Raw genomic sequence first — 14,559 nt, 5'->3', positions numbered from 1 at the left:
GAAAGAAAGCAAGTAGCAAAAGGAAAGGCAAAGAGGACGACGTTAACTTCTCAGGGAAGGGAAAAAGATGTAATGTTCATCACGACCAACCTATTCTCTCTCTCTCTCTCTCTCTCTCTCTATAGATATATATATATAAGAGAGAGAGAGAGAGAGAGAGAGAGAGAGAGAGAGAGAGAGAGAGAGAGAGTGTGTGTGTGTGTGTGTTGAGTCCTTGCAGTCTACGCCAGGATATATATGTGGATAAAATAACAGCAGAGATGGGCAAAATAGGCTGAAGGGGTTACTGTTACCAGTCTTATACTCGGAGGAAAACGGAAACAGCAGTAGCAGGTGTGACCTTGACTGCAGCAAAGCCAGTGTGGTCAACGGTGGTTGCTGTGCAGTATCTGTGGGAAAGTATTCGGGGAGGAGAAATCAAAGAAAGCAAAATCGTCCCGTGACGCGACCTTTCCAACTTCGCCTTTGAAAGGTCCAAATTGGTGGGAGAGATGATGTATTTCGATAGAAGAGGATCAGAGAGAGAGAGAGAAGAGCCGACTCTGCAAGTCTCTCTGCCATTTGTTCCTTGTGTGGTTTACAGTGACCTGCAATTACTCAACCTAGCAGCGCAGAACGACGGGCAATGAATTACCCATCACATAATCCAGATGAAATGATCGGGTCTTAGATTCAATCAGCTCATCCAACTTTCTTAATTTTTGATCGAGGACAGGGAGATGAAATGATTGAAATGGAATAATTGGTCACAGATGCCCTAATAATAATAATAATAATATGAGATATGTTGCTACATTATGGCTTGGAAAAGTTATATGATCCATCCATCATAAACCTTGTTCAAAATTTTGCCATTTTTATTAATCAGAAAAAGAATAACTTGGATCATCAGGTACTCTTTCAACTACATCTCAAGCCTTTCAGTTCATCAGAATTGTGATGCCATTGGCTCTTTTGTCTAACTTGTGTGATTCTTGCCGAATTGGAATGCTGAGAGATTGGATCATGTTAAGTCTCACTTTTAGTGGAGGATAAGTGTACAACGTTTATATAGCCGCTTGAAACATGTAAAAGTTTACGGCAAAGTTCAAATATATCAACAGTGCACCAAAAGTAATATTCAGGATAAGACCTCCTCTTGTATCAATAAAATGCTTCCGTCATCCACATAGCAAGAAAGGATTGCATCATTCATTAAACTAAGTTCAAAACTGTACAAATAGGAGAAGGTTCCAAAGAGACAGGAAGGCACCTACTGATACAGTCATTACGTCGTGTTAACTTTTGGCAACCCTAGCGCGAACCGCTCGTGCCGATTTAGAAGATGAAGCAGAGGCAGAACCATCAAACTTCTTTTTATCTTCGGTAAATGCTTTTTTCATCTCTTCCAGAATTTCATTGTATCGGTTCTTTCGCTCTTCTGTGTCGACGCGCTCCACAATAGATAGCTCCGACAGATCATCACACAGGATCTTGTTGATTATGTTGGAGCATCGTGGGAAGAAACGCATTCCTAGCTGAACTGGAACGACATTTGAGCCAGTCAGAAATGATTTGTGGTGAAAATTGCTATCTAGATAGGTTGAAATGCAGTACCAAAGTGTATCCATGTCAATTAAAAGCTATTTCTTGTAGTGTGTCATTCTACATTCTACATCTTTGTTATTTCCATTTGTTGGGAGGAAAGAGTAGCTGATCATATGGAATGTAAATAATGGTTCCTTGATTGTTAATCTGACAACTGTACTAGAAAGCCCTGCGACTGCAGCGTAGTTTGATCACACATGCGGGAAACAAAACAAAACAAAACAAAATTTATGGATACGTACCTGTCTTTGATAGAGCTTCCATCCGGGATAACTGCTCTGCTGTCATTTCAAGCGATGCTTTCGCCACATCATCAACTGATCTCTTGTATCCAGCACAAGGTTGCAGCAAGCTGCTTGATTTAAACTTGAGGGTGCCATCCACATTAGCATTGTTCATGGCAGTTTTTGCTTCCGCAGGGAATAATCGCTCAGCCAGCCAAACTGCACCAAGAGGAAATCCGATATGGATGAGTTAGATATTAAGAGAATTTGAAAGGACGTCCAAAATCATTGCCATCCACTTTGTGTAGTTAGTGCTGTTAGTTGCATCATGTGGAAAATCTTGAGCTTGGTACTAAATCCGACCAATTAGTATCAATGTAAAGCACAAAAAAAAATATAGGTGAAATGGAACAAAGAAAAAAAAAAACATATTACTATCTACAGTACTATCCAGGAGAAATCAATATTTCCTTCACCCCATGGTAAATTACCTCTGCTCTCAAGATATAACAATTTCTCTCGCAGGTTATCACTGATCATCTCAACTGGAACAGAAGTGGCTTCTGTAGGTGAATCTTTCGCTTCAGCACGCTCTAACATCTCAATGCACAGCCGCTCCTTTGGAGAAGTTTCTCCTCTTTTAACTGGCCTGCGGTAGTCTATAGATCTGGTATGCATCTTGGAGATTTTAAGTGCCGTTCTTCCATCTGAGGTGATGTAAGATGGTTGAGCTCCCCTCGTTAGCAGTGACATTATGATTTCAGGTTCTTTACGCATTGCAGCAACATGGAGCACAGTGTAACCTCTGTGATCTTTGCCATTCACGTCTGCAAGTTCAAGATCCAGAAGCTGTTTCGTAGTTTTTGGGTCGCAGTAAGCAACTGCATAATGTAGAGCCTTTGCATCATCTAGAGTGGTGTGTTTCTCATACAAAAGCATCTTGATTAATTCAATATCATCCATATCAAGAGCAACATATATGCTCTTTACATGTTTATCCGGGAACCCAAGGCTCTGACCATCTGATCCTAAACTTGAACGGAACTTCACAATTTGCTTGACAACATTTCCGGGTAACTTCTTTTCAAGTGTCATATAATCAATATCCGACTTGACAACCATTTCAATGCACTTCAAAAGTAATCTCTGGCAATGCTTATTGCACAAATTTGCAACAATTAGAATCAAAAGAATGTCATCTGTTGCTACCTTCTCAAGAATGTCAAGGAGCCGCCGCTGCAATGGAATGATATACATGTTTCCATTAAAGCTGAAGATTTGGAAAGAATATTCATAAACTTGTTAAATTGGAAAAAAACAAACAATGATACATGATGACATGCATAAAAATATTCAGGCAGGCTGAGGGTGATGTGTCCGTAACTTCATAGTTCGTTTGGCAAGGACCAATTTATTGGACAAATTGCTTGCCTATCAGCAGATTTGGATGCCACTGATTGTGCTTGAGTTTCCCCAACAATGGCAAATTTCTAACTCTCAAATTGAAGGATATATAATGTATAATAGACATCTTAAGCATGGTTCGCCATGCCAACCTGTACCGGGTGGTACGAGCAGTATATACCGGTTCGATAGGGGACCAGCATACGGATCGCCTTGTACCAGGCAATCCATAACTGGGGACCTTGTATCACTCGATAAGGGGTATGTACCGATCGGAATAGTTGAAATCCGACTGTTACCGACTTGTAGCAGTCAGTTAACAGTCAGATTTTGATCGATACCGATCAAAGGTTAGGATTTGTTGAATTCAAACGATCCATTTGACCATTTGAACCAGATCTGAGGGTTTTCAAACCCTTTCTACCTCCTCATTCTCTCCCCTCTCACTCTCTCTAACTCATCTACTCTCCCAATCACTTTCTCATTCACATATTTATCTCATTCTCTCATTTGCACTTTATTGAGGGTGGTGCATGTATTGAGGAGTAGTATTTTATGCATGTCACCCAAGATTTAGATCATAAAGCTTGCTGTGATAATTGATCAGTCTTTTTTGAGCAACAGTATAGTGATCGATCTTCTAATGTGAAGCAGGAGGTCAGTGGTGAAAGTAGAAGTTCTAACATTCTCTATGCTCCGCACTAACACATACCATAATCATACTTACTTCAACAGTTGCCTCACACATAAGTGGTTTACAACGATCATACTACAACCATCACCACATTGATGCACTAATAGCATACAATGTATCAGTATACTATGTCGTGAGATTAATTTCGGGATTGGGTCTGATAAACATATTAAATTGATATACAAATACATAGGATTCTGCCCATGGAGTCCCGTCGTTCTTTTTGGTAGTAGAACCAAATATATCTATTGATCGATTACTTGATTTATTTAAATTTTAATGTTTAAGTTGTTTAATAAACAATCTAATAATTCAAATCATTTCTATGGATAATTCAATATCAACGAAAGGATGATCTGAAACGTACCACAAAGCTACTCCTCAAAACCTGAAAAAGATATGTGACACTATTATTTCATAATCTAGAATATTTTTGCTAAAATTATACTAAATTTATATTTATTTTCAACTTAAAAACCCTAATATAATATTTTTTATTATTTAAAAATTTTTAGAGCTATTTTCGATCATTTTTTTGTGCTGTTGGTACGCCCCACCGTATCGACACATAATATATCGGTACAAAATGGTAGATACCGTGTCGCTAACTGGTTGGTATACCGGTACGAGTTGATAAGGTGAACCTTGATCTGAAGGCAAACTAGTCAGGCCAAATTGAGAGGGCATCCCTTATTCTTCTGTAAACACAGTAAGGTAAGGTGATTGGAAACATCAATAACAAAAATAATGGGCACACATGGGTAAAGCCAAAAGGCAAAACATATGCATAAGAATCATAGTGGATATGTCATGCAAGTCATCACTCTCAGCCCCGATTCCCAACTTCAATCTTGAGTTCTTATTCCAAATCAAGAAAGCAAGAGTTCTTATTACTCACACTAGGGATTTACTGTTTCTTAATTTAACCGAGTTAGATAGCAACAAGATTGGACTCTGATTTAGTTATAGTCAAAAGGTAATCCGGCATGGTTGAACGAACAGACTCCGTCCAAGGGTTAATAAAAAGCTGCGCTGTAGGGAATTCTGGAATAATATGATGATCGAAGAGATACATGTGTCGTGAACTGCAGCAGAGGACACATGTAGCTGGAGGAATTCTCAAATATTTCATGAGATTTCTAAAGAAAGATAGCTTTACTACAAGTATAGGAATACTGGATGATCCAAGATTCAGTCTTGAAGATGACAAAATCATCAGCAAATTTTCAGTAACAGGATTCCACCGCTCGCATGTAATGATTCGATTTAGAGACTACTCAGGATGTCAAGGATGGGACATAAGACGCCACGATCCAGTCATTCTATTGATGGATGGAAGGCTTCAAGTACTGTAAGACAAAGAACTTACTGGTGTGTGAAATGAGAACAGGTAATGATTCGCTTTAGAATCTACTCAGGATTTGCCTCAACAATCCGACCGTTCTACTGATAGAAGCCACCATATCATGGTGGAAGAAGAGAAAACATCGGACAGACACAGAATCCATCAGCCAACAACGGAATCAAGACATCATTTTGATGATAATCCCTTCCTTAATCTTACCTCGAACCTCTGAAACAGGATCCTCCAAATAGAAAGGGCAAAAAAAAAAAACTAGGCAACATCATTTGGCCCTCACCTGAAAGAGGCTGACGAGCTCGTAGATCTCGAATCTGAAGGCGGCATGGAGCACCTGGAGCATGAAATGGACTGCGGGCCAGCAGGCTTCGTGGCGGTGGCAGCTCTCTTCGGCGCACTCCGCCGCGCCCCTGGGGAGCTCCTCCGGCCGGCCGGTGTAGATGTACTCGAGCACCGCCTCCAGGGCCTCGCGACCGACCTCGAATCCCGCCACCAGTTCGCCGAGCTCAAGCGCCACCGACCCCGCCGCGAACTTTTCGAGGAAGAAGGGGCTCCGCGCTGAAAGGACGCAACGGTGGACGGGCACCTCGCGCGGGGGGTCGCCGCCCGAGGATCGAACGATGATGCAGGCATCAGCGCAGAAGGCGAGGCCCGGGGCGCGGCGAAGGGACCCGAGGTGCTCCGAGAGGCGGGTGAGCGCCGCCACCTCGGCGGAGGGCAAGGGCTCCGCGGCCGCTGCTACCGCCGGGGGGTAGCATAGGCTGCTGGTGGTGGTGATGTCGGAGTCAGAAAAGAGTTGGCTGTCCTCCGGCTCCATGGCTGCCGACTTTGGTCGGACTTTCCCGGCCAAGGAAGCGAGTCGAAAGTAAATCCCGCGGTTTGCCCTGGTCTTTTAGAGAGAGAATAGAAGGTCACGACTCACGTGGCAGTTCGTTAATGGTCGGGCGGCGCGTGAAAGGTCGTCTTCGGTGGCAATTCTTGGTGGTGAACGAGGATGCTTCCTCTGTCTAAAGCACTGCAATAAACCCCATCATCATCTTATCACCAATCTGCATACACTTGTTTAACTCTCCCAACATGCAATTTACTGCAGCAGCCACCTTCCCATCCAAAAGCAAAACATTAAAATAAATAAATAAATAAATAAAAAGAAAATTAAAAAAAAAGGGCGGAACGAAGAATCACTCGAATGACTTGTGTCACTGAAAACCTCTAATCACCTGTCACTGTTCTAAGTTCCATCAGTGGTTTCCTATCTTGTATCGAGCCATCAAAACGGGAAAACACATCCTTCTCGACTAATAATCCATTCTCACAGTGACCACCAGTTCACCCACCTCCGAGAGCAAAGCTTTTGGTATGTATGCTCTGCATCTTCCGTGGATTGCCGCTGTTCAGTTCTTAAAGAGTTCAGAGTGGGTTATCTATTATTGGAGGCTAAAAGCGCAGCTGATGCCCTTTGTAGACTCGTTATCTTCCTTTCTCCTCCGCATTTCCATGTCCATTGTAATCATCCTTTTTCATTAAAGAAACTTCACTTAAATCATAAACTTCTGCCCCCAAGAAGTTGAAGTGTTTCTGTGGCTCCACACACACACAAAGTATAAAATAAATGACCAACCAACTGAGCTCCCACATGACCTCCGAATTGGTTTTCATAGGTTGTGATTTACGAACGCGACAACCTATGAGAAGTTTTTGTGCCCACACTTCATCTGTGCAAGCGATTATATTAATGTATCCAATATATATATATATATATATATATATATATATATATATATATATATGACATGATAGTGTCGTCGGAAAGATATCCAATCTAGTGCTGGAACGAGCTTTCTCACACACACACACACACTCTCTCTCGATAGCTTTCTCACACACACACACACTCTCTCTCTATGTTTTAAGGTGTACTGCTGGCCTGCAGCTTTTAAATGCAGATAAATTGAACCGTTTCAGTTGAGAATATAAGTCGAATTAAATTACACATCCACCCCACGCAAATTACCGATTATTTGACGGGTTGAAAAGTCATGTGTTCTAGAATGATTCGGCTGCATCGGTCGAGGAGCCAATTATGTCGTGGGCCGATCTTATCCAAACCAGAGAAGAATGTCAAACAAAAGTACGATGAGATGCCTACAGGTGAATCTTTGCGGCGAGTGGTAACTTAAATGGATTAACAGAATCACGTGCTTGGAAAAAGTTAGTGCGTCGACATTGATTTATTGCAGTGATGCCTCGCTATCATTTCATAGCGGTGTAAAGAAACAAATCGGGAGTGTGAATGCATTGACTTTAATGACGCGCGCGCGCGCACACACACACACTCACTCTCTCTCTCTCTCTCTCTCTCTCTCTCTCTCTCTCTCTTCGCTGCAAGCCTTTCTTCAAGAATTACATGAAATGTCATATGGACGAAGATGATCGACTAGAGGGAGCTTTTTCTTCCAGGGAAACACATCGAAGCATCAGCTGCTTTCCTTCACTCCTAATGCCAAATTTATTTGGCTGTATATTGTTCCTTGGAAAGCATAAAGCAAAAGAAGAAAGAGACCAAGATTTGCGACAGACCAAGAAGTAACTGATCCTCAAATTGCATCTCAGGCACCAACGCATTGCTTAATTTTCTTTTTCATCAACTCGATTCTGCTCTCTCTAAATTTTAACCGTTCATATATATATATATATATATATATATATATATATAGCCGGTTGAGATTTGAAGGACGAATATTATGAACGATCTTGGAGGGCTTATCCCCCTGCCTCTCTCTCTCTCAAGTACATCTGTACATGCATGATACTTCTGCTCCGAAAACATTGTCATCCCATCCGCACTGCGCTCCCAGCTAGCCATTCCTTCTCCGTGCAGTCTCCATCGATGGGCGGCTTCTGTTGCTCCACCACAGCCGATCAAATCGATATCACAAATAACAGGAAGAAATGATATCTTCTTCCTCATCCTCTTCTTCCGCATGAGTGAGATCGGTCGGAGCCGTAGGCCCCAGATTTGTGCCACCTTCGTCGCCTCGCCCCTCGATCCTATCACGATCGCTGGCACCACGCCCAGTACAACTACCACACCAACAAAGACAATAACAGCAGCCTCAGCAACAGCAGCTCCTCTATGATAAAATGATACAATGAAGATTAAAATTGTAAAGATAAAGAGAATTCACATCTCAATTAGTGTCATATAATGTCAGAGAGAATTTTTCTTAACTGAGCAACGATATTTGCAACAAATATAGTTTACAGGCTAGAGACTTAGTGAGTAAGTCTGTTAGTTGATCAGCCATATGAACATGAGAGATACGAAGTTGACGTCTGACAATATGATCTCGCATGAAGTGAAATTTGATGGCAATGTGTTTCATGCGTGAGTGGAACATTGGATTGACGTATAGGTAGGTAGCTCCAACATTGTCATAATATATTGTAGGAGTAAGGATAGAGCAGACTTTGAGTTCGTTGAGGAGATTTGTAACCCAATTGAGTTCAACAACAGTGATAGTGATGGCACGATATTCAGCTTTAGTTGTAGATCGGACGATTGTCTTTTGCTTCTTAGAACTCCAATTGATTGGATTAGACCCAAGAAAGATGACATACCCTGAGGTGGAGGTGCGATTATCAAAGTTTCCTGTCCAATCAGCATCAGCAAAGGCATGGAGATGAAGTGAAATATATTTACGGAGAAAGAGACCATGATTGAGGGTTCATTTAAGATACCGTAAAATTCGTTTAACCGTAGACCAATGCATAGCAGAAGGCTGGTGCATGTATTAAGATAGTTTATTGACTGCAAATGAGATATCTAGACGGGTGAGAGCCAAGTACTGTAAGGAGCTAAGTACTTGGCGGTATTGAGTTGAGTCTGTAGGAGTGCTGCCATCACATAATTTGAGTGATGCACTAGTAGAGAGAGGAGTTACAATCTCGTTTGCATCTTGCATATTTGTCTTTGATAATAAATCTTGAATATACTTTCTTTATGATAGGAGGAGACATGAGGATATAAATGTTGCTTCCATTCCCAAAAAGTAGCTTAGGGGTCCTAAATCTTTGAGGGAGAATCGATTAGCCAATTACTTTAAAAATGTCTGAATCTCCAAGGTATCATTGCTTGTGACAATAATATCATCTACATACACTAGAAGATATATTGTATTTCTATTTTATTATCGTAAGAATAAAGAGGCATCAAACTTAGAGTTGATGAAGCCAGTTGATATCAGAAATGATCCAAGTTTAGTATACCAAGCTCTTAAAGCCTAACGGAATCCATAAATGGCTTTTTGTAGTTTGCAGATATGTCTCGGATACTGGTGATGAATGAAGCCAAGGGGTTGCTATATAAAGACATCTTTAGTTAGAGTCCCCTGTAAAAAGGTATTATTAACGTCCAGTTGGCATAAGTGCCAACCCCTAGAGATGACCAAACTTAGAATAAGCCGAATTGTTGTAGGTTTAACTACGGGGCTGAAAGACTCTGTGAAGTTAACTCTAGATCGTTGATGAAACTCTTTAGCAACTAAACGAGCTTTATATCTAGCAACAGACCCATCTGGGTTCTACTTAATTCGAAAGACCATTTACACTCAATGATGTTTTGTGTAGGATAAAATGACACAAGAGTCCATGTAGAGTTATGGAGTAAGGCATTATATTCTTCACATATGACTTTGTTGAATCTCGAATTTTGATGATGAAACTAATTGATTGTGTTTAGATGTTTAACTACATTTTGAGTGATGCAGGTCAACTCGATCAGGATTAGATAGTTAACACAGGAGGAATTGACGTTGCGCCAGAGGAGATCATGTTAGGATATTGGATGGCAGAAGGCTTCGGACGTCGAGCATCGGGCTAAGAGCGGAATTGCTCCAAGGATATTGGGGTTGCGGAGGTCAACTGCCAATTGGGCAACAAGCCGCAAGAGAGGACGATGCACTGAAGAATCGGATGAAGCACCAACCAATGACGTGCCGGGCAACAGAATGTCAATTCGCATTGTAATAATTGTCTAGATCGGAGTAGAGTTTTGGCTTGTGTGTGCAGGATTAACTACGATAACGATGAAGACATAAAGTGAAACAAAGTGTCAAAGTCAAGCGCGAAGGATTTGTTGCGAGTTCGAGAGTTCGACGGAAGTCCGAAGGTTCGTCGGAAATGCTGTCGGAACTAGCCGAGAATGAGTAGGGAGCTTGCTGAAGGGTTTTTCGGAAGCTCGCCGGAAGGTTCGTTGGAAGTTCGCGGAGCTCACCAAGAAAGATCGGAGCTTACCGAAGAAGCTCGTTGGAACTCGCCAAGATCAAATCGTGAAGTCTAGGAGCTTGCCGGGAGTCCGCAGAATGGTTTCCGAGAGTTTATCGGAAGACCGTCGAAAGTTCGCCGGAAGAAGTCTTGACTTGCGGACTTTGTAATAGCTTAGGAAATATCTTTAAATTCGTAGTTAGCATATTAATTAAGGTTAAGATTATGTGTTAATCCTATAACCCAAGTAGGGACCAACTGGGCCCAAAATTAGACTTGGTTTGGGCTGGACTTAAAGCCCAACCAGTGAACCGAAGTGTCTGGCGGTGGCACCGCCCAGCACATGAGAGCCAGACGGTGGCACCGCTTGGCTGGGCGGTGGCACCGCTAGTATACTGTCAGTGTCAGACACTGACAGGTGGTGGCACCGCCACTGACAGGCGGTGGCACCGCCAGCATCGGGAACCAAAGAGAATTCAAATTTTGGAGCCCAAATTTGAATCCTTTTGAGGCCTATAAATGCCCCTCAATTCTCAGCTGAGATTACAACCTTTGAGAAGCAAGAGATTGAGATAAAAGTCTTAGCAAATCCTTTAGCAAGTTTTTATTTTCAATAGCTTGAGTGTTCATCTCCCACTTTCTCTTTGAAAATTTGTAAGAGTGTGAACCATTTGTAAAAGGTTGTAAGAGGGGTATTTGTCCTTCCCCTTTAAAGTGATTTGCTAGTGGAAGTTGAGAGCCTCATCGAAGAAGGCTTCGCAAGTGGATGTAGGTCGCATGACCGAACCACTATAAATCGGTTTGCGTCTATCTTATTGTCATTTATATTATTGCAAACCATCTTCACTTTGATGCTCTACTTCTTTGTCTCCTTCTTACGTATCCCTTCAAGTTAAAATGCAATCAAAACGGTTTCAAACGAAATGTTGCTTTTATCGTACGAAGTTTTCGAAAGTGTTTAAATCGTCAAAAGTTTATCGTACTTTATCGCTGCACTAATTCACCCCCCCTTCTTAGTGCCGCTCTGATCCTAACAATTGGTATCAGAGCCTGGTATTTCTCATTTCGGATTTACACTCAAGAGAAATGGCTCTTCATGGCTTTCAAGAGGGCTTATCGGTTGTTTGTCCACCGTTGTTTAACGGATTGGACTACACTTTTTGGAAAACTCGAATGAGAGTTTTCTTGATTTCTATGAATTTGGATTTATGGAATATCGTTGAAAACGATTTTCAACTTCCCTCTAAATCGATGAACGAATGGTCGGATTTGGAGAAGAAGTATTTTTCTTTAAACGCAAAGGCTATGAATGCCTTATTTTACGCTTTGGACAAAAATGAGTTCAATCGGATTTCAACGTGTGAAATGACTTTTGATATTTGGCGAATACTTGAAATCACATATGAGGGAACTAGTAGAGTTAAAGACTCGAAAGTTAATATTTTATTGCATGATTTTGAGCTTTTTCGATTGCAACCAAGCGAGACTATAGGCGACATGTACACCCGTTTCACGGATGTCGTCAATAATCTAAGAGTTCTTGGTAAATCTTTTTCAAATTTTGATCTCGTAAGCAAGATCTTAAGACCCCTTCCAAAAAGGTGGGATCCTAAAATAACCACAATACAAGAAACAAAAGATTTAAATATTTTTCCACTTGAAGAACTAATTGGTTCGTTGATGACATATAAAATGGTGCACAATGCACATGATGAACATGATGAACGAAATCACCTTCCAAAGAATAAGAAGGATTTGGAACTCCGGACAAATAAATACCACTTGAGCAATGACTCAAGTGATGAGGACAATGATGAACTTGAACTTCGAACACTAAATCTTAATAAGTTCATTAAACAAAAATCTAAAATAAACAATGAACTTGAATGGAGGAAGAGGCCAAAGAAGAGGAAGGCAACCAAGGATGAATCAAAAACTTCCAAAGGTGAAACGACGAATTGGGCTTTGACGGGCTTCGACTACAAGGTAAGTAACTCAACTTTCTTGAATTATTTTGAAATTACTTGAAGTTTTTCATGAGTGCTTAATTTAGATAGTAGGAATAGGAAATAAAAAATTATTTTTCAAAAATTATATCATGTTTTTCTTTTTAGCATCTTTGAAAAATTAAAAATTTGATCATGAAAAGTATATTGCTAAGATTTCATGCATGTTATGTTTTGAAATGTTGAATGATGTATGTAATATTAGGGATGATAATTATATGATATGTGATAATGCTTAGGATTAATCTATGCATGTGTATCTTGATGATTTTATGTCATGCATGAGTTTTTGAAGTAAATGTTCATTTGAAACTCTCATTTTAGATTAACATGTTTTTGGTCTAATCGTTTTTATGACGAATTAAGATGATATTCTCATGACATATTAAGATGACATAGTGCATGTACATCTATGTATGAATTTCTTGATAGTCTTTTGATGATAGATGTAATATCATGATGTGTTTGGTCTTGACGGTTTCATGACGAAACTTATGTTTTGATTTTAAATGATTATACATGTTTTCACAAAAGACTTGAATACCCTCACATGAAATAAATTGTATGAAATGGAAATAAAATTTCTATCCTATTGAGATTAATGAATTTATTTTACCAATCTTATGAATCTCATGAAAATATACATGATGATAAGCATGTGTTATTTTCATGAGTGTATTTGAAAAACATATGGCAAAACCATATCCGAATGCATGAAAGTGTTAAATTTCATTTTCGGATTCTCTTGATCGAAATTCATTTTTCGATCCTAAATGTTGATGCATGTTTTTATTTAACATAAATAAAAAAGCATGCTAACATGAAATCAATCACTTAAAATGAAATACTTAAAAAAAAAGAAAAATATATTATCAATGAAATCATGAATCTACTTATGTTATGAATTTTGTGAACCATAAAAGTGATTTTGATGATTTGAATTTGAAATGAGTTTTATCAAAATCATGATATTGATTTCTTGGAATAACATGAGATTACCTTTGATGATCATTTTGATTATTATGATTCATGAAATTTTGTATTCATGACTTGGTCTTACATTTGTTTATGAGATGGTTGAAATCTTTGTACCTTTGAATTATTCCCTTCTACTTTCAATTTTTGAATTTATGCATGTTATATGTTAAACATTTGAAACCATATTTTGGTATCATGCATATCTAAGAAATGTTGATTTGATAAATTTAATGAGTTGAAAATAAATAATGATTTTTCTTTTGAATACAACTTGTGAATCTCATGAAAATAAACATGATGAATATTTTAAAAATAAATAAGTGTTTCATGCATTTGGTCTTAATGATTTCTCTTGAACATACTTTTTGAAATCATACTTGATGATGAATATCAATATATTAAAAGGATGTTATCATGGAATCATGCTTGTCTTGATCTGGCATATAAAGACTAAGGCATGCTTAGATGAAAAAAAATCACTTAAAAAATACCTTTCCCATCTGATCGAGATTAATAATTTCATGATATTTTGTGAATCTCGAAATTGATTTTGATGACTTGATTATGAGTTTCAAGTTAACGATTTGACTTGAATGAGTTTTATCTAAATCATAATCTTGATCTTGTAAAATTGGAATCACAAATAATATCTTTTGTTATTCATGAATTGATGCTCACAATATGTAAGTATTGGTATTCATGACTTGAATTTGATTGAAACATTGCATGCTTAAATTAATCATTCTCCTATGTTTCGAAAATTCTTTAAATACCTTTGTGATGATTGAAAATTAATTTGCTTAATGATGAATCATGAATCATGACTATATCTGTGATATTACTATATTTTAATCATGATCCTTGGTTGTATAATTCTTTTGCTCTATTAAAAAAATTTGTCAAATGAATCATGTCCTTCTTGTATAATGATTAAATTTTTTAGCCATTGATTTTTCTCTTCTTTTTGATAATGATATAGGGGGAGAAAGATTGCTAGCTCGATGCAAATGCTATGCTTGAACTTAAGAATATGCAAAGAAA

General features: G+C 39.1%; 1 protein-coding gene across 2 annotated transcripts; it reads right to left on the bottom strand.

The window, feature by feature from the left end:
• Positions 1 to 1,169: 1,169 nt before the first annotated feature.
• On the bottom strand, positions 1,170 to 6,252 carry LOC135582031 (BTB/POZ domain and ankyrin repeat-containing protein NPR1-like). 2 transcript variants are annotated; one of them, XM_065099547.1, is made up of 4 exons: positions 5,550 to 6,252; positions 2,303 to 3,047; positions 1,830 to 2,030; positions 1,170 to 1,517 (listed from the first exon to the last, which is right to left on the bottom strand). In XM_065099547.1, the coding sequence occupies exons 1-4, from the start codon at positions 6,084 to 6,086 to the stop codon at positions 1,462 to 1,464; spliced, it is 1,539 nt and encodes a 512-aa protein (XP_064955619.1). In that variant the 5' UTR covers positions 6,087 to 6,252; the 3' UTR covers positions 1,170 to 1,461. The 2 variants fall into 2 exon arrangements, with proteins under 2 accessions (XP_064955619.1, XP_064955618.1); XM_065099546.1 differs by having other exon boundaries at positions 1,170 to 1,522; positions 5,550 to 6,249.
• Between the last annotated feature and the right edge of the window lie 8,307 nt (positions 6,253 to 14,559).

The sequence above is a fragment of the Musa acuminata genome, chromosome BXJ2-3, assembly GCF_036884655.1.
Source record: "Musa acuminata AAA Group cultivar baxijiao chromosome BXJ2-3, Cavendish_Baxijiao_AAA, whole genome shotgun sequence".
NCBI lineage: Eukaryota > Viridiplantae > Streptophyta > Magnoliopsida > Zingiberales > Musaceae > Musa > Musa acuminata.
The sequence above is the reverse complement of the archived record's forward strand: the minus strand, read 5'-3'. Positions and strand labels throughout refer to the sequence as shown.

Excerpts from the sequence above, each read along its gene's own strand:
- LOC135582031 (XM_065099546.1), bottom strand. The coding sequence starts at position 6,086 with ATGGAGCCGGAGGACAGCCAACTCTTTTCTGACTCCGACATCACCACC. Across the intron at positions 3,048-5,549 it reads AGCTCGTCAGCCTCTTTCAG|CGGCGGCTCCTTGACATTCT; the intron begins GTGAGGGCCAAA and ends ATTCCATTGCAG. Across the intron at positions 1,523-1,829 it reads GGAAGCTCTATCAAAGACAG|TTCAGCTAGGAATGCGTTTC; the intron begins GTACGTATCCAT and ends ATGTCGTTCCAG.